Source organism: Dermacentor albipictus, chromosome 1, assembly GCF_038994185.2.
Source record: "Dermacentor albipictus isolate Rhodes 1998 colony chromosome 1, USDA_Dalb.pri_finalv2, whole genome shotgun sequence".
NCBI lineage: Eukaryota > Metazoa > Arthropoda > Arachnida > Ixodida > Ixodidae > Dermacentor > Dermacentor albipictus.
The window spans coordinates 385,518,331-385,540,785 of NC_091821.1; the positions used below are offsets into that span (position 1 = coordinate 385,518,331).

Here is a 22,455-nt window from a genome sequence, read left to right on the forward strand (position 1 = left end):
ATTGATTCATGGGTACTAAATTATGTGGAATGGAAGGAAGAGATCTGTATTGTAACATTGGGACAAATTGTTTATTGACAGGGTCTATTCTTGTGCAGGGCGAGGAGTTGTAGGTGAATAATGAAAATTTCAAAAACTATAGTTGTCACTTATATCATTACCATCAGTCTATCTTTATGTACGCTACCATCACAAAGGCCTCCCCCATTGATCTGCAATTACCCCTGTCTTATGCTAGATGATTCTAACTTGTGCCTGTAAATTTCCTAATTTCATCACCACACATAATTTTCTGCCATCCTCAGCTGCACTTTCATTGCCTTGGCACCGATTCTGTAACTCTAATGTTCCACCGGTTATCTGCCCTACGCATTACATGGGCTGCCCAACTCCATGTTTTTTTTCTCTTAATGTCAACTAGAATATGGCTATCCCCGTTTGCTCTCTGATCCACAGTGCTCTATTCCCGTCTCTTAATGTTGCGCTTAACATTTTTCATTTCATCTCTCTTTGCACAGTCCTTAACTTGTTCTTGAGTTTCTTTGTTAACCTCCAGGTTTCTGCCCCATATGTTAGCTCCAGTAGACCGCAGTGATTGTACACTTTTCTTTTGAATGACAGTGATAAGCTCCCAGTCAGGATTTGGTAGTGCCTGCTGTATGCAATCCAGCCAATTTTTATTCTTCTGTAAATTTTCTTTCCGCTGTGAGTAATTGATCTAGTTAAACATGCTCCTGCACAGACTCTAGAGGCTGGTTGGCGATGATGAATTCTTGTTCCCTTACCAGGCTATTGAACATTACCTTTGTCTTCTGCGTATTAATCTTCAACCCTGCACTTACACTTTTTCCGTGAAAGTCCTTAATCATGTGTTGCAATTCTTTCATAGTGTTGCTGAGCAGGACAATGTCATCTGCAAACTGAATGTGGTTGAAATAGCTACAATTGATCCTAATTTCTAAGTCTTCCTCGTCTAATAGCTTGAATGCTTTTTCTAAGCATGCAATGCATAGCATTGTAGAGGTTGCATCACCTTGCCTGACCCCTTTCTTGATAGGTAACTTTTTAATTTTCTTGTGGTTACTTGTATGGTATCTGCTTATTGGAGAGGCAGCCTTCAATCTGTACTGCCAATTTCTAATCTGGGCAAGACCATTTGGGGAAATTTCAAGGGTTTGTTGTGCACTATGGTGGAGCCCTAGGTAGCATACGGTGACAGTTATTACTTTGGTGAAACCACAGGGCAACACAGGTGATTCAGTGGGAATTGTACATATTATGTGGACATGTACGAACGTCACATTGTTCCGATATATGTTCCGGTATCCACCGATATATATATTCTGGTGCATACAGGTATATACATACATACATACATACATACATACATACATACATACATACATACATACATACATACATACATACATACATACATACATACATGCATGCATACATACATACATACATACATACATACATACATACATACATACATACATACATACATACATACACACTGGTATATGGTCCGGTATATGCGTAAGTTCGTTTTACTTGTTTCTAGCATAGAGCTGTGGTATGCTGCCAGATTGAATATTTAAGTGATCGCCTTTGAAACAGGGACAAGAAAGGTTATTCGATTCGTGCACTTGTGCCAAATTAGTGTACATATGCCTGTTTGGCCATGTTATCCAGCTATAAATATGGTTAGTTACAGTGAGCCCCATCAATTATTTCCGAGACATTGTAGGCTGTAGTGAGTGACAGGTGAAGAATCTAGCAGCAAGTGCTCTTCAAAGGAGGTATTTATGCAGATGCCAGCGAATCACGTCGTCCTGGTCTCCTTCATTATCTCTTGTAGTCATATCTGTCCCGACCTGAAGGAGGTGAAGGTGGTTCCTTGTTGTGGAACTCATCCTCTTGCTTTGGCAGTTCTTTGTTTGTCAGAACCCCAGCTCATTAGGGTATCAGCCAGGGTATTTGTCTTTTCGTGCTCTTTCTTCTTGGTGCCGGTGTGCACTCGTGCACATGGGGGAAGGGGTTGTTGTTGAAGAGTTACCTTGGATTGGGGTTCGGGAAAGTCCCTCTCTTAATCCCATTTGAAACAGCAGTTTTGTGCCGCGAATGGTCTTCTTTGTCCCCACATTTAGTAATTTTAGCTATTTGTTGCTTGCGGTGCATGACCATGGTCCTCTGATTGTTGTTGAGCAACTAGAGGGCCCTCTTAGAGACGTTGCAATCTGCAGAAGAACTATTTCTAGAAGCATAAGAATACAGAGGACAAGCGCATGATACTTTTTTTTTTTGAAGGAGCCTCTCCTGTACACTCAACTTGTCACTGACTCCAGTCAACGCTCGTTACAACAAACCGTAATAATTCAGCGAGAAAGGTCCGTTACTTCTGAAGTTTGTTCCATCTAAAATTAGGGTTGTGGCCTAAAGAGGATAAAAAAAATGATGAAACAGCGAAATTAAAATAAATAAATAGGTGAACAAGTTTACACAGTAGTCATACTATTTGGCAAGGCACCTTGCTTTCCTCTGTTTCTGGACGTTGGTAGCCAACAAATGGCAGTTTCCCTGAACTAGAGCATACCTAAAACTGCACAATGACAAGATTAATGGCTGACATAATGGCAAGAAGTTGGCCGAGAAGATTCCCGCTGTGTCAACCACTCTGCCTCAGTGTGTTGCCACCATCTGTAACATAGACGTCATATCAGCCTGTCTTCATATTTGTGCGAGTCTGTGCGATGAGGAATAAAGCATTCTCAAAACGGTGCATTTTTCAATCATTGGCTGTTGTTTTCGAAGCGTTATATGCTGTGGCTTTGAAGCTAAGCTGGCTAGGGCCATTGGCACATTCGGCACTTGCTTGGCATAGACACAGCTGCTAGCTGTGGGTGGTGGTGAGTCACTTGTGTCGTTGACTCGGAAATGCTCTGTTGGGTGTTGCACGGCACACCATTGCAGGAAGGTTGCTGTTAATCTGTTTGTTATTTAAGAAAAAGTGAATTTTTGCACATTCCATGAGTGGCCGGAAACAATGCGCAGTGCACTCCTACACATACGCATCACCGCTAGGGCGTAGGGTAGCCAACTCTCGAGTGGATGAAATGGGGGGGGGGGGCACTGGCGATGGCCGATCCTGTCAGTGCCAGAAGTTGGCAGTCTGTATGTGCAACAAATTTGAAAAAAACGTTTTCATCTTACTATGTCACGATTTACAACAAGAAAGGTGCAGTGTAGTTGTCTGATTAATATGGCTACCAATCTGGATAGTGCTATATAGTAATAGAGATACTGTGAATAGTTAGAGCCTACAATAGAACTCGAACAATGACGAAAACGAAACCGCCTTGATGTTTAGGTCATTGCAAGGAAAGATCAACGATAGCAATGCCAACTAGGCTGTCCTGCATTATAAAAAGGAAATCTGGTCTATTTATTGTTATCCAGTAGATAAAAAAAAGCAAAAGTTGTGACAAATGGTCGTCCTGACTGGGTCAAGTTGGAACATTTGACATTTACTCAAAAGTTGGGACTGTCCAACTATATTCAGGATGGTTGGCAACCCTAATCACTGCAGCAAGGTATGTTGCATTTACACCGTTTAGACAAAATTTGTCCCAAAAGTTGTCCATTGTACCCGATGGTTCTTTATAGCGAAGTTTGCTAAAAGCAAAATTTATTGCATGATAATATAGGTAGACCAAACTATGTACTTTGTTATATCCCAAAGTATTTTGTAGATCTGTGTTGCAACAGGCGTTTACTGTATACACTTCAGCTTAGATATAATGATCTTCAGTTTAATGAAATTTTCCATTTAATGAAGTATTTAACTTCCTATAACTTCTTGTCCATAGAACACCATGTATTCAGAACCTCAGTGTATCTAAGTGTCTTTATACATGATTTTAATATAGTGAAATTTCACCATGGCTGCGAAGGAATGCCAAGAGAATAAATAGAAACTTCCACGGACGCAGATGGTCAATTGGTTGAATTACAAGTGGCTGCTTGTGAACGTACCTCTGAAATTATGTGCTGCGCGACCAAGAGTGACCGCCGAAGAGTAGCAGCGTCATGCTACGTATAAAGCCGAAGTGCGATACGATTCTATTGTGCCCCGTGTGCTGTATGCTTTAGGTGCGAGTGAAAGTGTGCAAGGGTGAGCCAAGGATGGTGGCTAGATGTGCGCCATCTTCCCGCATAAGCAAGAGGAAAAAGGGGCGGAGGGCTCTTGTTCATGGTAACGCGATCAAGCGTGCACGAGGTCAGGGGGAGGGAGGCAGTGGGGGGCAGGTTGGCACTCGTCTCGCTTTATGACATGGCCATGGTAGTGCTTGGCTGTCAGTGTGGCTGAGTGCATATGCAGCCCACGCACACTGTTTTCAGGTAATCTGCCGCGTATACTAAGAGTGGGCGCGCAGAGATGGCGTGGCATTGTGCGTTGTCTTCCCGCATGTTTAGTACTGCAGGTTGCGTAATCTCGAGTTTCAGAGATGCGTTGAAGTGAGATGCAGACGAAGCATTTGCTCCCCGCTGCCAGCGCTTTTCATGATAATATTGGCCCATTATGAGTGACACTATCAGCTGTGAGGGCAGAGTTGATGTGAAAGCGTGGCTGGCTTCGCATCGTGCCGCTGATGTGAATATATCGTCGGCACGGCAGGACACCGTATCTTTTGTCGCCGACTCTCAAATTCAACAAAAAAATTTTTTTTATCATTCAGATTTGCTTTTACTGATTGCCAGATAATTCAGAAAACTTTTGATCCTCTTCCATGGAAGAAAAATCCATCAGTGACTGTACTTATTTGCACAAAAGCTTGAATTTCAACATAATGAAATTTTGATATTACGAAGCAAATTGCAGGTTTTACTTCTTTATATCGAGGTTTAAATGTATAGCCAAATCTTCTTATTAGGAACTTGCATGTGACACAGATACTTTCGTAAGATTCAGTATTCATTGTAAGCGTATACTATTCTTTACTCTTAGATATTGATGAGAAACATGTTATTTGTTTGTATTTGTATTTGTATTTATTTATTTGTATTGATGTTATTTGTATATCAGTGTCATTATCTTGTGGTTTGACTATGTAACTTACCTGCTTATCCGTGAGTCAGGGTTCACACTACAGATGTTACATTATGTGTTATATTTATGTAGTATCTCATGCAGTGTGTGTATATATATATATATATATATATATATATATATATATTACAATATGTGACATAGTGTGTTTTGCTGCAATAAAATATTTTTAAAATTTATTTAGAAAGATGCATTGCATGTTCAAAGGGAGCCAGTAGGCAGTGATGCATACAAATTTACAGCATTCATGTTGTCTTTGCAGAACATGGTGCTTCACTACCTGACCAATGGCACAGTGCAAGTGATGTTCTCATACATGAAAGAACTCTTCTTCATGCCTGTCATGATGCTGCTCAAGGCATTGTGCGATGTCAGTGATTACCACATTTACAGTGAGCTAATAGCAGGCAAAGAAGGTGACTCATTCTTCAAAGGGTGAGAAACTTTGCATCTGTTTCTAACACTTCTGGAATTCTGTACTTGTTTCTATTTATCAGTATGCTTGCGGTGCGGCCCTGTTTCTTGGATTTGTTAGTGAGGTGAAGGTACCACATTTGATAGAAACATATACATTATGTTGTAGCTGTGATTATATTTGTTCAGTGTTTGGCAGTAGTTGCTCTGGAACTGTTCTCAGTTTAAGTACAGTGGTTTGTCTGTCAGGTGTACAGGAAATGCTTTGTTTCAACTAGTCATGGCTTGTGGCTTGATTAAACGATGTTAATCATAAACACAGGTTCCCAGGTCATTGCTTTTATAACACAAGCCAAAGCAATAGAAAAATAAAGCCTATAATCACAGAATAAATTAGCATAGATCTATACAGTCAAACTTCTCGATAATGAAGTCGCGCCCGACATGAAAATGCCTTCGTTGTAGCCAGTATTTATTGTAAGACCATAATTAAAATAATACAATATATATTGGTGAGAAATTTTTGTGTTTACTTTGTTGTGTCTGATAACTTGATATCTGATAACCTGTTATAAGTATTGAGGTTTGTCTGTATTGCTTAATTTACATGGAAGAAGGCTTGGAAAAAAGTCTTACGCTAATAGCTGGCTCCTTTTGCTTGTTATCATTTACAACCTTTTTCTGAAGGGTTCCCTGGAGGACGATGGAAGTGGAAAGATTAAAGAAAATATACGCTTGTCTTTCTGCCTCTCATTTTCTGCACATTCCTTCAGTAAAGCATCTTTACTAACTTGCATGTGTGTTTCGTACTGCTGTAGGTTGGGCAATGTATGGAGGCACTCACTCTGCACTTTCTCCTTCTTCTATAGTTGCATCATTAACATGTTGAGGCAAGTGCAAAATGAAGGCCTGCTGAACCGGGACCAGGTGCGAGCATACATTGGGGAGAAGTTTCGCATCTGCATGAGGCTGCCCGAGTGGTACAGCGATGAGGAAGTGGCCCTCTTTCTTCTTAGGTGAGCCACTGGCAGGGATTCGAAGGGGGCTTTCAGTGCTGCCTGCCATTGAACCAAAAGCCCAATATGCACAGCATGTGTACCAGGACAAGTTTGTAGGCTAGAACTGGCAGTAATGTGCATTGTCGTTTTTTTTTTTTTTTAACAGGACTGTTGCTTTCAATCTTTCTTTTTGGAGAAAGAAAATATTGAGCTTCCGTAAGCCAAGAGCCTAAAGACACTGCAGCTGAATATGGTAGCCATCATTTTGTATAAGTGTTTGTAAGCATAGTCTGCCAGTATTTCGATGGTATTTGAATAAGCTATGGCTTGCTTGGCTTATATGTGACTAGATCTGCAAATAAAAGCTGAGAGGCACGAACTGGGTGAACATTATGAATTGACATTTGCTGATTAGGGTTTGCATTGCTCTCCTGTTTAGTTTCAACTCTATGTGCCCAGTGTTCGTTTACAGACTGCAAACTTTTTCATTCCGAGAGGGCCCTTTGACGTTTAGGCACATATTAGATTCTTGGCACTCTTCAAAGCAACATCAAGCCTTAAATTTATTGTTTGATTACCTTAAATTAATTGGTTACCTCTCAAACAAGCAGTGAAGTCTGATGACTCGTGTCGTCAGACAAGTGGGTCTCAAAAGTGAAATGAAGATACGAAGTTGTATTTTATTACTTTGCTACCCTCATCAGACTTTCTTCTAGGGCCTTTTTCTCCCCTCTCATTCTCCCTTGCAAAGTGTAGCATGTAGGCAAATACTTATACGCCGACAAACCTCTCTGCTTTTAAGAAAAGAGCTCTTTTTCGGACAAGCCTAGAGAACAGGCCCAATTAGAACAAGTTTGTTGATTTCCTACAGCAACATAGTAGTCACTCTTGTACAACTTTGTAGCCTCTTCAATGTGTTTGTTCCCACAAACACTATATACTCATCAAGTTTCATTATTATATGTCCATCAGTTCTGAAATTTTATGCCCCTAGACCTCCAAAGTACAATTAACAGTCTTTTCGTAATTACCCCCAATGAGCACAATTACCCACAGACTTTGCTGATGCAGCACTGTAGGCGTGCTCAGTATCCACTCCAAATTCCATTGCTAGTACAATAAGATTTGTCAGTAAAGAATCCCCCTATAAAGTTCTCAATAAGTTTGTGCTATCATTCAGAGCAGACATTCTCCACCACTTGCAGATGCAATAACAGCTTTATGGTAAAATTCCACTGTTCGAATACCTTCAGATGTGTCTTGATTTTTGTGAGTTGGTCCCAGTGTGTAATATCCACATTTCTCATTTCTTTAGGCACTGCATTTGTGTGCACACCGAATCATATGTAGACAAGTTCAACATAATACTGTGAGTATCCAGCATCAACGGCTTGACGTTTAATAAATTTATTAAAGATTTCTATAATAGCAAAAACTATATTAGAAATCTACAAGAGCTTGCAGAAAGTTTAATTTAAAAGGCATATAAATAACATTCGTAAAACTCTTAAGTCATGTTGTTTTTAACATTTTCACGCTGAAATACCTTGCATAAGGAATTTATTTCATTATTAATTGTCTACCGTATTTACACAATTGTAAGACGACCCCCCCCCTCATATCATGGTCAGGAAAAAAAGAAAAAGGAGAGCGTATCCGAGGGCGCATTCGATAACGAAAATGTATTAGTAGCTGACATGGTCACTGGACTACTCGTCTTCACTAGTGCTGCCATCTTCACCGTTGCTACGGACCCACAGCGTGTCGTTGTCCTGCGAAATTTAACATTTGGCAAACGACTGCACCACGACATCTTATAGAACAGCACCCCACGCCGAATGCACCCAATCACACGCAGCCGTCAGGGAGGCTCTTTTGACAGGTTCGGTTAACGTAATTTCGCGGTCTTCTGCCACCAGCCACTCGTTTTACTCACAGCAGAACAGGTCCTTAAAAGGCGAAGATCCGGGCTTGTTTCAGGACCATGTCGCACTTCACTGGCAGGGACCGATCGCACATTTCAGCGATGTATGCTGCAAGCTTAGTCTACAGGTCCGGAAAGCGTCCAGACTTCGGCATGTGGGAAATTCCTCACTTGCCGTCACAGGTGCAAATTTCGCTTTGCTGCAGTCGCCACTCTCGCACCACCCGTTCAGAAACATCGAACTTGCTGCCCACTGCGCAGTGATTTGTTTCTTTGGCATAACGGATGGCAGCCCTTTTGAATGCTGCTGTGAACGAGTGCCGAATGATTAGTGGGCCTGGAGCACTCATGACGACTGAGGAAGCATATAAGTAGCACGTAGCCAGCATTCAAATGGAACGCATCAAACCAATGCCTTTCGTCAAACTATAGATAAAGCTAAGTGCAACAGCAAAGAGAAACTCATGAGCGATGTCTGCTCTTCCATGAACTACCGATACCCCCCGCAAGCGCCGCCGTTCTGAGGGTGCTGCCGCGAATAGAACAGCGGCGCTTCCATCAACTATTGACACCCCCTCATGAGTGTTATGTGCACTGTAAAACTCTCAAAGATGTTGAAAAACCCTTCCGAAAAGCAAACACGCGGGATAGCGAAAAGCTATGGGTAGGGCCATAGAGCAAACATAAAATTGTAACTACGTTGTAGCTCCCTTTAGGTCTCGCTTTCTTGGCGGTGCCATGTTTTGGTTTCGAAGTCGACCCCCCCCCAATTCAGATTTTCAAATTTAAAAACAGTGGTCAACTTACAATCGTGTAAATACGGTAATTACCACAAGTTGACTTATTACATAGTAAATATTGTGCAATGTTTCAGTAGCACCACAACTCTAGGTAAATGACTGCCATTCTTAATGGCTCCTGATGTTCATGTATCTACTAATCTTTCAAACAGTCTCGCTGTTAATACTTTTACTTGTGCAGATTGCACAAAGTGTAGCTGCACAGACAGCCCACTATATTTGTTGCTTTCACAACGGTGCATCTGAAAACCTTTTTTCTTGTTTGCCACGTTAAACCATAGCACCATGTAATCACTGTCCGATGTGAAGGAAACAAAGTGATGTTGAATGAAATGAACTTATTTTAGCAAATGGTTCTGTATAGGCCAGAGCCTTTAATGTGCGAATAGTTCAACAATTGGTAACCAATAAAACTGTGTGTCTCTGGGATCTCAACATGTCGCCGTGCTGCCCAATATTGGGTGTTCTACATACTATATTTATTAGTATCTAGGCCGATAGTTTTTTTTCAAATAATCATATTCCAAACTCTGGGGTCGGCTTAGATTCGAGGATTTTCTCATTTCTCTTAGATGATCGCACCCCTGATTTTCTCTTAGATGATCGCACCCCTGAATTTGCATCAATTTTTTTAACAAGAAAGTGCGATCATTATGCGAGTAAATATGGTATAGATGGTGTGCAGAAACAACTGATTTAGTTGTTTTTGTGACAATGGCTTTTAAACAATCCCTTTTTCTAGACTGTGATGAAGGACCACGAAATAAAAATAACATTTAGCAGTTTTGCCTGAAGGGCAAAGCATTGGCAGGAATAGCTAGATTTAGTGTTGCATTCAAGCTCCTCAGACATTGTTCTAATTATATGTGGCTGTGACATGTTGGTGCAATGCAGTATGCAAGGAAACTACTGTTTGGCAGAAGGAACCGCGCCCTGGCAGCTACCAGGTGTCTCACAACACTGGTGTGATTAGGAGTGCCGCCAGTGGCATTGCAGGAGTTGTATCTCAATGGTGCACAAGAAGAGACTGACGGGACAGCGTCAGCATTAGTACCAAGTGAAATTTTAGATAATGTTAGCTAGGCATTTACTGTCCTTTCTGCTCAGACTAGTGCATACACCCAGCAATGCTAGGTTGCTCATAGTATGCCTGTGCACAATGGTCATGCCAGCAGCGGAAGGTAGAAAACTGGCATGGATCCACCACAGAGCTGATTGAGCGGAGCGTTGATGGTGTGCCTTTGTCATCTTTGCTGCCAAACGCACTCTGCGTCTCTGTAGATGCTCTAACCTTCTGTGCACAAGCAGTGCATGCGCCATTGATAGTGGGACAGCACGTCGCTGCCACCATGCCTCGAGCCTACGTATAATTGATAAGCCTTTGATTTCTCTTCCTGTCAAGGCTCATGATACGAAAGCTATTTGCTGTTGCCAAAGGAGAGTGTGCAGTTGAGTCTACTGACAACCCAATGAACCATGAAGTTCTGCTTGCTGGACACTTATACCTTATGGTACTCAAGGTATGGATATCATTGTTGTGACTGCTAATTTTGAATATGTCAATTTATATCCAAATGAATGGTGGCATGTTGTTAAAGTTCTGATTGCCCAACTCTCATATTTTATTGTTGAATTCACAGGAAAAGCTTTCTGGATTTCTGTATTCGATAAGGCAAAATATAGAAAAGAAAGCAAAAGCAACAGGGTCCACATTTAAGCTCAGCATGGGTGAGTACTTTGATTTACTGTACTGTCCTTCGAAATGCTTTGATAGTTTTGATTTTAGAGTATTTTTCTTGTGAAAGGCAATATACCTATGTATTAGTAAGTAAAATAATAGAAGTAAGAGGCATTTGAGCGAGGTCTTTAATGCTTCATGTACTACCTGCCATAATTTTTCTTTTTGTGACTACTGTTTTATTGCTTCGAAGGAGTATTACAGAAAAACATATATATGTAAATACAATATACATGTTTGCTTTTACTTAGCTTGTTAGATGTTTTGAGTATTGGCATGAACTTTGTTTTCATCCGTGACTGACTGTGCTTTTATGATGCGTCCTGACTGACCCCACCTTTGACAGATGCATCCCACTTGCAAGTAGTTTACCAAAATTGAATTATTGACGCTCACATGCACAGTACTGTATGCAATGCAGTGCTGTATATGAGAAAGGATCAGCTTGTGACCACCATGGAGTGACAGTTTGTTAAAGGGGCCCTGAACCACCCCTTGGACTTGGTGAAATAACATAGTCCGCGGGTAGCATACGCTGTTGTGAACATCTCAGCCAAGTTATGCTGTCATACGCGGTCTGTGGAGCTCGCAAGCGGAGCGCGAAGTCACCTTTTTCTCAAATGCTCTTGTTTCAAAGACCCCATGCTCCTTACTATTTTCTGTGTGGTTTATTTCGTCATAAAGCACACTCCAATACGCGGCTGCTATTGGTCGCTGTGCTCGGCTACATCGCGGGCGCCACGAGGTGCCGCCATGAGTCCAGTGACTAAGCGCACTGCGACTCTTTGAGGACAGCCGCATTTGGCTTACATTTACTGCGGCATAGGCACCAAATCAGACATTTGAACTGCGTGCCACGGTGACGTCTCCGCCGTAGCCTTCGTAGTGCAAGGCACTGAAAGGGGAGCACAGCTGAGGCCGTATTTGATTGCTGATAACTCCGCTTCTGCTGAATGCATTGAAGTACTTTTTGCGGCAAGGTGGTTCTGAAATAGCCTATCTTAACTTCTAATGTCTTTCTCCACTTTGATAAAAAGTGGTTCAGGGCCCCTTTAAAGAATATGCATTGCAGATACATTGCTTTTTCATAGGTATCTTTTAGAAATGACATATTGGGCTTTAGCTCAAGATGTGCATTGCTTATACTGAATGAATGGGCTTCACTCGGCTGCCTTCACTTAGCTTGGCCGTTGCTTCACCTTGCCCATGGCAATAATGGAGGCTATTGCCATACACTTTCGAAATGCATAAGTGCTATTGCATCTTTTAAGACTCACCTTCTGTTATGTAGAAATACAAGATTACTTACTACAATTAAACCTCGATATAATGAAGGAGGTAAAATTGGCAATTCGCTTTGTTATATCGCAATTTCGTTGTATTGAAATTTGACCTTTTATGCAAGTAAGTACAGTCGCCGATCAATTTTTCTACACGAAAAGGGGCTGCAGAATTTTCCCAGTTGTCGAGCAATTGAAGAAAGCAAATTTGAATCAGAAAACAATTCATTTTGATGAATTTGGGAGTCGGCAATGAATGATGCAGTTTCATGCCTCGTCGACGATGTGTTCACATAAGAAGTACTAATTAAGCGAAGCCAGCCACGCTTTTGTCAGCACTCCACTTCTGTGGCTGATAGTGTCACCTGTACTTGGATGGCACTATCATAAAAAGCGTCGACAGCCCGGAGTGAATGCTTCGTCTGCCTCTCGCTTCATCAAGTCACCTAATCATGCAACCTTCAATACTAAACGTGCAAGAAGACAGCTTACATGATGTCATGCTGTCTTGGCACACCCACTCTTTGCACATGCGGCAGATTACCTCTAAAGCAGGGTCCGCGGCTGCATATGCGCTCAGCCGCGCTTACATCCATGAGCAGCCACGAGCGAGATGTGTGCCAGGAATCGCGACACTTGTCAACTTATCCCGTCCCCCGCCTTGCCTCACTCCTCGTGCGTGCTTGATCGTGTTACTGCTAGCTCGCTTCCCTCCCACACTTTTTCCTTTTGCCTGTGCGGGGAGGCGGCACTCGTGCATGAAGCCACCATCATTCTTTCTCACCCTCGCACACTTTCACTTGCACATAAAGCACAAAGTGCGCGAGGCGAGATAGGATTTTTTGGACTTCTACTTTATACAGAACATGATGCGGCTTCACTTCGGAGGTTGCTCTTGTCCTGCCTTGGGCGATTTGAGAGGTGTATTTGCAAGCAGCTGCTTGTAATTCAATCATCTGACCATCCGTGTCCGCAGAAGTTTCCATTTATTGTCTTGGGATTCCTTTGGTGTGGAAGCGAAATTTTGTTATATTGAAATTGCACACAAACACACTTTGTTATATTGAGGTTCTAATTACATGGTGTTTTATGGAGAGGAGGTTATGAAAAGTTGAATACTTCATTATATAAAGAATTTTCTTATATTGAAGTTTGTTATATCTATGTTTAACTGTACTATATGGATCCAGTTCATGTGTTCCTCACTTCTTGCATGAGTAACTATACTGAAGCAACAACTATTGCAGTAAAATGTGATTAGAAACATTACTTGTAAGTGAATGCTGAATAGATTTTGCGTATGGAGAAGTTAGGAAAGGTTTCAGATAGTATTTTCATTTTGCTGCCTACAAGCTGGAGCATTCTTTTTAATATTGATGTACCACATGCATTCACACTGTAATTGTACCGACATCATGCAGCCAACTTTAGCCGAGCGCTGGCAACTTCATGGGACATAACGTCGGCCATGAACTACTTCCTGGCCACCGGTAATGTGGTGACCAAGTCAGGCCTGGGCCTAATGCAGTTCACAGGCACTACGGTCATCGCAGAGAAGCTCAACTACTGGCGATACCTGTCGCACTTCCGCTGTGTCCACCGAGGTGCCTTCTTCGCTGAGATGCGCACCACCACTGTGCGAAAGCTGTTGCCCGAGGCTTGGGGTGAGATACAGCTTTACTCTTGCTAGCTTATTTATCAGATGCGGTTAGTTTACTTAACGCATCTGTTGTGTCTGCTTTTACTTTATCTATGATGGCTGTTGCTGCTGCGCTGTAGCATGCATTGAACCAGTCATATCAAGTGTGCCTTGTGTTGCCATAGCAAACTTTAGTTGACCATCACCAATGTTACTAGGGGTGTGCGAATACTCGAATAACTTCAAATTGAATCGAATTGTAAGCATCCATATAATTCAATTCGCGAATCGAATATCTACTGTTATATTTTTCGAATATTTGGTATATTCAGTGTATAGCATGCTGTGCTGCATATTGCATGCACTGCGGAGCCCCTTGTGCTTAGTTCTGCTCAAACGAGTACCTCATTTCATTGTTTTCGGCGCAAAAGGAACACCCAGCCCACATTGGTTCGGTTGCCCCGCCCCAGGTGATTGGATACAATCGCGGATTTTGGGTCTGCAAGCGCTTCTGCCTTATGTGCTACCCCCATGTGGGCCCGATGCAGGAATCTGCCATACTGCGCCCGAACATCGCAGTCCGCAGAACAGTGCCGTGTTGAATGGGGCCGCTGTCGTTACAAAGTTCGTACAGGTCAACAGGACAGATCGAGATGATAATATGACTTGGAGAGAAGGAACAGTAACAAAATTAATTGGAAAGTGTGAAAACAGGTGCGAAGACCGGGCCAGTTAGTCGCCGGAAGACACACAGATCATGTTGGATAAGCAGCAACGAAATTAACACGCTTCAAAAACAGTCACTCTAATCTGTAATTGGTAACTCAGGATTGACACAAGTACACGATCTTGTTCTCCATGGTAAGACTGACATAATCGTCTAGCATCCAGCTCCTTTCTTCCTTCTCTTTCTCTGCTGCCATCATCATGCGCCGTCAGTTCGTTGTCCTTTCTAATGTGACATACTTCGCTACAAGACGTCACCTATTTAGTTACACTCACCACCCCCTGTCCCCTTGAATCTGAACTACGGGGTGAAAAGAAGTCAGTGCAGGAAGCATCTAGAACATAGTTTCAATTGGTCAGCATGAGCAAAAAAAGCACGGTTGCAGCTTTTGGAGTCACGAATAGCTGCGAGGAGAAAAGTGACAGGGCCTAGAGCCTTCACTACTGAAAGTTGGCTGGCAGAAAACTGGGGCAGAAACATATGGCAACACTGCAGCACATGCTGGATGCATCAAACCAGCATGAGGTCTCCTGCTTGAAATGACGTACAGTTGCATTGTGGGTAAGGCATGAAGGCGTGAAGGCATTGTTGGAATTATCGTGAAGTCCTCCAGGTTGCTAAAAATCCACAACAGTTCCCTTCATGGTACAATTTCACACAGTTATGTGGCTGGACATTAACACATATAAAGAAAAAAGACGACCCACACAAATACATTATACAAAATTCCGCGTTCTTCAGGACAAATATCAAAATTACATGTTATTTTGCAATGATGGCTCTAAAACAAAAGAACTCGTGGGTGTTGGGGCCGTAACGGAAAATTTGGAAACAAGTATTTGATCACCAAAACATGCCTCTGTTTTCACAGCAGAAGTTTATGCTATATGGGTTGTAGTCAAAAAGATTATCTTTGACAAACAAAGATACAGTCATATACACTGCTTCCTTGTACACTAAAGGCTCTACATCTGAAATCTGAGTGTGAACCCCTGACAGGGGACATATAAAACATGGTGGTGCTTAACAAATACGGGAGATCAATTCATTTCTGCTGGGTCACAAGCCATGTTGGGATACCGAGTAAGGAAGCAGCTGATAGATGTGCATCGATGGCAGCGTACAAAGGCATAACAAGCACAACACTTCCATATAAAGATAACATCTGTGCAATTAGAAAGGCCTTAACGTCAGAATGGCAACATGAATGGGACCGTTATACAGATAACAAGCTACATCTTACTAAACCCATACTTGGTGAGTGGAAGTCATGCAGCCATCAGAAGCGGTTCTTTGAAGTAGTTTTATGCCGACTAAGCATTGGGCACACACACCTCGCACACAATTATTTACTTACGAAAGAAGACGCACCAACATGCAAGATATGCCAAGAAACACTAACAGTTATGCATGTATTACTAATGTGCACACAAATTGAAGTACACAGACGAAACCTTTTGAACAATTTATATAAACTACAGATACCTTTACACCCTGCTTTAATTTTAGAAGATGATCCGACAGTGCCATTACCTGACGTGCGTAAATTTCTAGATGACATTGGCTTCTTACATAAAATATAGATCAACACAGCCTTCTTCTTAAATTGGACTTTGAAACAGCTCGTGTTTAGCACAGCATAGCCTTAGTGGCTTTTGTGCCACTAAACCACAATGAACTAACTTTTCGCACTTAGAAGCCATCCACGAGAATGGCAAAGGTGGAGGTGGCACTATTGCTGACAGTGGCAAGTTCTTTCAATGAAAAGCACGGCACTGAACAGCAGGAAGCTTGGTAACAAACCTCAAAACAGCTAGGCCTAGTGTTACCATGGTGGCTACAGTTTCTGATCGGCATGCAGGAGTATTGCTTTGATCTTGCAAGGTAATCAGAATGGCAATAATTGTGGCTTTGATTACCGCCATTTAAAACCTGTGCTCACGGCAAAATGCCTTGAAAACGGGGTTGCAAAGAAATTCAGCATTAAAAATTTCAGACGTCCTCATACATTGGCTCTATGGGGTACATGGCAGTGCTGGGAAGGTGTCTGTATTATTAGGCATGTGTCCGATAAAACGGTCGTTGACTATATAAGCTCAACTTAGCAGAAGTGCAGATAACCAATTTTATCTCAATAAATGTACCTGACCTGTTTTGCTTGTGCGAGAAACCAGTTTTGAAGAGTGCCAGATCTGCTATACTTCTGCAAAAAAATAACATGTTTGTCATAAACAGCTTTTCATGCGGTTAGTTGCTTATAGTAATATTATAGTGGATTGTTCATCAAAATTCGGAATGCCTGTCATAAGGAGAGGTTTTCATCTTTCGTGTTTATGCATTATGGAGTATATGAAGCGAAGATGGGAAAGCTCTGCATCATAGCATTATTTGTTAGGATATCTATTAGACCATCATCAAGTAGTTAAACCTTTGTGGCCTTGAGCATCTACTCATTGCAGTCGTTCTTCTCAGGACCTATTTCACGTGTTTTGGGCGTCGTGCAGAAAGAGCTCTTGTGTGAACAAACGTGTAATAAGTGAATTTATTTCCAAATATTTTCGTCATTCACGGGGATCTCCTACAGCGAGCATCACATCGTGGGTAATCGCCACAGGAACTGTTTTCCCTAAGAAAGTGACAATGAGAACTTTAGTAGAGTCGAGGGTTCTCATTGGCACTTTCTTTTTCAATGTTCTCAACCAAGGATGTTTTTTGGGCATCAAAGGCTGGATATATTCCTCCTCACTACTAAAATCCTCTTAATATTCACTAAGTTCGCCTGTGTTCTTTTCGTAAAATGCACATTGGGAGAATGTCTCCATCCTTGGCACTCTGCGCTGTGAAAAGTGCATGCAAATTGCTTCAAGTGTTCTGTGAAACAATGCTTGTATTTGTAGGCTCACACTGCGAAGTCCAGAATAGGTGAAGAAATTCTTGAAGAGGTGCTTCAACAAAAACAAAGAAAAAGCAGTGCTTGTGCCTTTCAGGTTCTTCCTGACATCTTACTGGAGGCAATATTTTTTTCGTATGTTGGGAGTAGCTTGACATATGACTGCAAAAGGTTACCTTCTCTTATGCGCACTTTTTTCTCTTGAACTAGGCTTTCTCTGTCCTGTGCACACACCTGATGGCGCCCCTTGTGGTCTGCTCAACCACATGACGGCCCTGGCTGAGGTAGTGCATTCTTTATTCTTGTCATTGGCTGTGAGATCTTTGTGGTTGCGACTTACAAAAACTGGGCCCCTCGGTTTCTTCCTTCTTCTCAGCAGAAGCTTGATGTGGGCGAGTTGGTTTTGCATACTTGAAGAAAAGAGCGCTACGAAGACACGGACTAAAAGACGAACATGTCCGTCGTACATGTTCGTCTTTTAGTCCGCGTCTTTGTGGTGCTCTTTTCTTCAAGTATCCTTCTTCTCATTCATTACATATAGAGGATCTTGTCTCTGGCAGCTTTGGTTCCTTCAGGTAGCACATATGAGGGTTTATTGGCCAGTTGCCCTCTCCCAAGTTCACGTGCCATGTGACGCCTTTCATCAGAAAGAATGCTTGACGTCCACCACCAACACCGTGAATTTTGGCGCTGACTATAGCTCCTGGGACTAACTGTAGTACACATACATAAATAATCAAGAAAGTGGCTGGAAAAACGGTATCGTGGTAGCTCAATTGGTAAGACCATTGCACATGTAATATGAAAATGTGGGCTCGCATCCTACCTATGGCCAGTTGTTCTTTTATCAACTTTGATTTTTATTTATTTATAATTTCTATATTTCAAATAAATAAACAAGTAATTCCCCCAAAGCTTTTCTTATTGTCATTGTCTACTGGCTTTATGTGGTAGGAAACATCTAGTCATCAGATGATAGAAGTGCCAATGAAACTTTTCTTGATGGGGAATATAGATGTTGCCATCAGCTGTATGTTGTGCTGATATGTTTTTCTATGGGTGTGCTTGTTCACAGGTGGTAAACCAGCAGTTCCCAACAAGCCACCTGCCCTCTCTCTTGGTCGGCCTAGGCATGGCACCACTAGATGGCATAAGGCCAAATGTTGCTGAGTCATATGTTATTGTGCTTGATGGTCGCGTCTTGGGCTATGTTGAGGACAGCAATGTGGAAAATCTGGTAACCAGCCTTCGCACGATGAAAGCCTGCGGACTAGAAAAGGCAAGTGCCATAGTTCTGGCCATTGTAGCACTGCAAATTTTTGAAGGGCTTGTTACTGCTGTAGTTTTAGATTTATGTAATCTGTCCTTTGTGCCCTTGCATGAAACCCCTTTCGTACTGTTACAAACCTCCTGGTGATGCTACCGCTGCACCAATTGCGCTGAACTGTGCCGAGAGGCAAACCCTGCTACACCCTGTTACATTTCAGCAAGATATGAGAAATCTGCACCCACCCTTTGCTGAAAGGGTTCTTTGGGCTTTCGGAAATGTAACTATATTTCTCAAGCACTGTTCCTCTGCACTATTGAAAGTGGCATAGCATTAAAAATAAGAACAAGGCGAGAGAAAGGGACAAGCGCAGTGCACACACAGCGCTGCATGGATCATAGCTTTCTTGGACCAGCAGCTGCGTTAGCTTCATGGTGGACGAAGTCAAACTTCTCCTATTGAGCCTGGATCAAATCATGAGCGATCGTACTGGCGACAAGGCAGGCACCGTGCTCCTCTCCTGTATAATCTACGAAAGACACAGACCGAAGTTTCAGGCACCTTATGGTGTTGCCAGAAGTCAGACTCTACTACCCATATGCCAGTAGGTGATTGGCGTCATTACAGTGAGAAAGTCTATTTGGAAAAGCAACCTGAAGAGCTTAGTTTGTTCAACTCAGTAGCTGCTTAGCTGCAACTTCGTTATTTTTCAGTGTACATATGTGTACAAATTAATTTTGTTCCGCCTTCTTGAATTTTGGCCTTTGGCATCCTTGAATTGTCCATGAACTCTTGGTCAAATGTTCTGCATGAACCGTGCAGTAGAGGGCCCTACACATTTGCAGGCTATTGCAGCTTGCTGTACTGCTAAATGTGGCGGGCTGTTCCAGGGGGAAAGTCTTAAGATCTCTGCGTAAACATCAGAATGGTCTGTAGAGCCACAGAAACAACAAGCTTTTCACTGCTGCTTTCAGGTGCCCCCAACATTAGAGATTGGCTTTGTGCCCAAAACAAGCCAGGCATCCCAGTATCCTGGTGTATTTCTCTTCACAAGCGTTGCACGCATGATGCGCCCTGTTCTCAACATGGGAACAAATACTGTCGAGTGGGTTGGGACATTCGAGCAAGTGCACCTCAGCATCTGCGTAGTGCCCGAGGAAGCCCATGAAGGGGTAAGTGTGCTTTGCAACAAGGATCTTTCAGTCGGGCTTCTACGCCTTCTGGTGTAAAAAAAAAGATGCAGTTGAATTCAATATCTTGAACGTGGATATAACAAGCTAAATCTAACATTTGGTTGGCCCCTCTTTGTTTCATTGAGTGTTTTACTGCTATAATGAAACTCAAAATGCAAGATTTAAGGCAGTTCAATCACAGCAAAGCGAAGATTTCAGCACTTGCAGATCAAACTATGCTTTCTGGTAGCAAAAATGATCAACGCTTAGTGAGAGGTAGCTGAGATTTCACATAGTATATAGCTTTCCATGCTGATAACATATGGTCATGTGACGTGGTTCACCATTACCTGGGGTTATAACCACAGGTCTCTAATTGCTAGCTAGCAACTGAAAAGCTACCAGTAGCACTGTTGCACCTATTGATTTTTCATTGATATTTTTTTTAACTGTTGTAATAGTACTATCAATGGTCAACCTATAGTCATTGCCTATTTACAGGAGACCCTTTGCTGGCCTGTCAGAGCTGCCACACTTGCATTTCTTTTACCCGCCGTGGTTGCTTAGTGGCTATGGTGTTGGGCTGCTGACTGCGAGGTCGCGGGATCTAATCCCGGCCACAGCGGCCGCATTTCGATGGGGGAGAAATGCGAAAACACCTATGTTAGATTTAGGTGCACGTTAAAGAACCCCAGTTGGTCTAAATTTCCAGAGTCCCCCACTACGGCATGCCTCATAATCAGCAAGTGGTTTTGGCATGTAAAACTCCATCATAATTCAATTTAATTTTAACGAGGAAACCAGTCCATCAGTCCATCTGTCACATAAGGCGAGATCAGTTTCAAGATAGGGCCTATGCATCTCGCCTCAATGCGAACTAAGCGCTGGGAACACAGCGTACACAAAGCTATGAGCAGACAGCGCACTCTGTCCCTATTGCAGATCGCTTTCCAGGTAGGGTTCGTGCAGCTGCGCCTTATGCAGCCACCTAAGCAGTGAGAGCACAGCGCACAGCTGCCGCCGGAGTACAGTTGATCATGGTTGATTATGGTTTGACAAGGATCGATAAGACCTCATAATCGGAAAGTGGTTTTGGCATGTAAAACCCCATAATTTAATTTTTTCTTGCATTTCTTTTGCAGTGCAGGCTTATAAGAAATATAGGATATAGTGAAGGTATGTTTGTGTTCAATGTGACTTTACTATAATGAGGTTCAGCTGTAACTTTATAGTTTCACAATTCTAGTGAGAGCGGTGGTCTGTTAGCAACACCATGATCTGTCTGAAATGATGACTGAATTTTAACTATTACCGTAATCGGATTTGACAATTTTTGGCAGATTGGGGAAGGTTTGTGGAAGGATCTGTAACGTTGGAAAAACATGTGCCACCTTGCGAGCTTTGAACATTCCCTGACATGCATTCTTGGTGAAAGCATCACTAGATGCCATATCATGTAACTCTATAAACATAAGCAGAGCATTGTAATCACAAAAGTCGTCGTTCCATTTGTTTAACTTGTCCCCATATCATGTTGCATGCCATTAAGCAGTGTGAGGTCATAAAAGCATCCTTCTTCATTGATGCTATTATGTTTATTAATTTCTTTGAAGTATATTTTGTAATGTGAAGACTACAGTGCCTGTAGTGTTGATTCTGTCTTATATTACTGCATTTCTTCAGATCACCACTCATCAGGAGTTGAGGCAGACTAGCATGTTAAGTCTGCTAGCAAACATGATTCCTTACTCAGATTTCAACCAGAGTCCTCGTAACATGTACCAGTGTCAGGTAAGCATTTTGCTTGAAGCTTTTTTTCTTCATTAGGTAGGACAGCACGACTCTTCACCACATTTCTGCATGAAGTACTTCAGTGCTTTTTACAGTGGAGCCCCGCTAAACATACTTGCTTTACTTTGTGCCGAAGATAATTCTTGTATGACTTCTTTTGTTGTGCTTATTACTTCATCCTATGGTAACAACAGTGTGTGCTGACTATAAATAGCAGTCGTTTAGTATTGTTCCATGTACTGAAAATTAGCATTTCTGTCATTATCAGACTATTTTGCTGCCATCTTATCTAAAGGCATGTGATATTGTCCCTGGGCAAGCTAGTCTTCCTTGTTTTGGCTGTTTATTTTTATTGCTTGATGTTTACTTGAAGTGCAAAGCAATCCCGTAAGAAGCAACTGGCCAATTGTTCACTCACATAGATGGGCAAGCAAACAATGGGCACACCATGCCAAGCACTTCGTTACCGCTCGGACAACAAGCTGTATCGCATCCAGACACCACAGACCCCTGTTGTTCGGCCGACTGCCTATGACCACTACAACATGGATGAATTTCCTACAGGCACCAATGCTATAGTGGCAGTGATCTCGTACACGGTAAGGGCCTCATGTTTTGTTTTGATGGAATAGACATTCACCTTGCCATAGTGGCGGTACAGTTGCCAGCAGGTTATTCACACTTGGCAGGGATTGCTTGGAA

The 22,455-nt window shown here is 42.3% G+C and overlaps 1 protein-coding gene across 1 annotated transcript in view; it reads left to right on the forward strand.

The window, feature by feature from the left end:
• Polr1B (RNA polymerase I subunit Rpl135) overlaps positions 1 to 22,455 on the forward strand; it is a 54,097-nt gene that overhangs the window by 16,357 nt on the left and 15,285 nt on the right. The window contains exons 9-19 of the mRNA XM_065432430.1: positions 5,376 to 5,548; positions 6,397 to 6,543; positions 7,841 to 7,894; positions 10,652 to 10,769; positions 10,890 to 10,977; positions 13,689 to 13,931; positions 17,734 to 17,807; positions 18,599 to 18,802; positions 19,765 to 19,962; positions 21,646 to 21,753; positions 22,176 to 22,352. Of these exons, the coding sequence (XP_065288502.1) occupies positions 5,376 to 5,548; positions 6,397 to 6,543; positions 7,841 to 7,894; positions 10,652 to 10,769; positions 10,890 to 10,977; positions 13,689 to 13,931; positions 17,734 to 17,807; positions 18,599 to 18,802; positions 19,765 to 19,962; positions 21,646 to 21,753; positions 22,176 to 22,352 (1,584 nt within the window). The remainder of the gene's footprint in view (positions 1 to 5,375; positions 5,549 to 6,396; positions 6,544 to 7,840; positions 7,895 to 10,651; positions 10,770 to 10,889; positions 10,978 to 13,688; positions 13,932 to 17,733; positions 17,808 to 18,598; positions 18,803 to 19,764; positions 19,963 to 21,645; positions 21,754 to 22,175; positions 22,353 to 22,455) is intronic.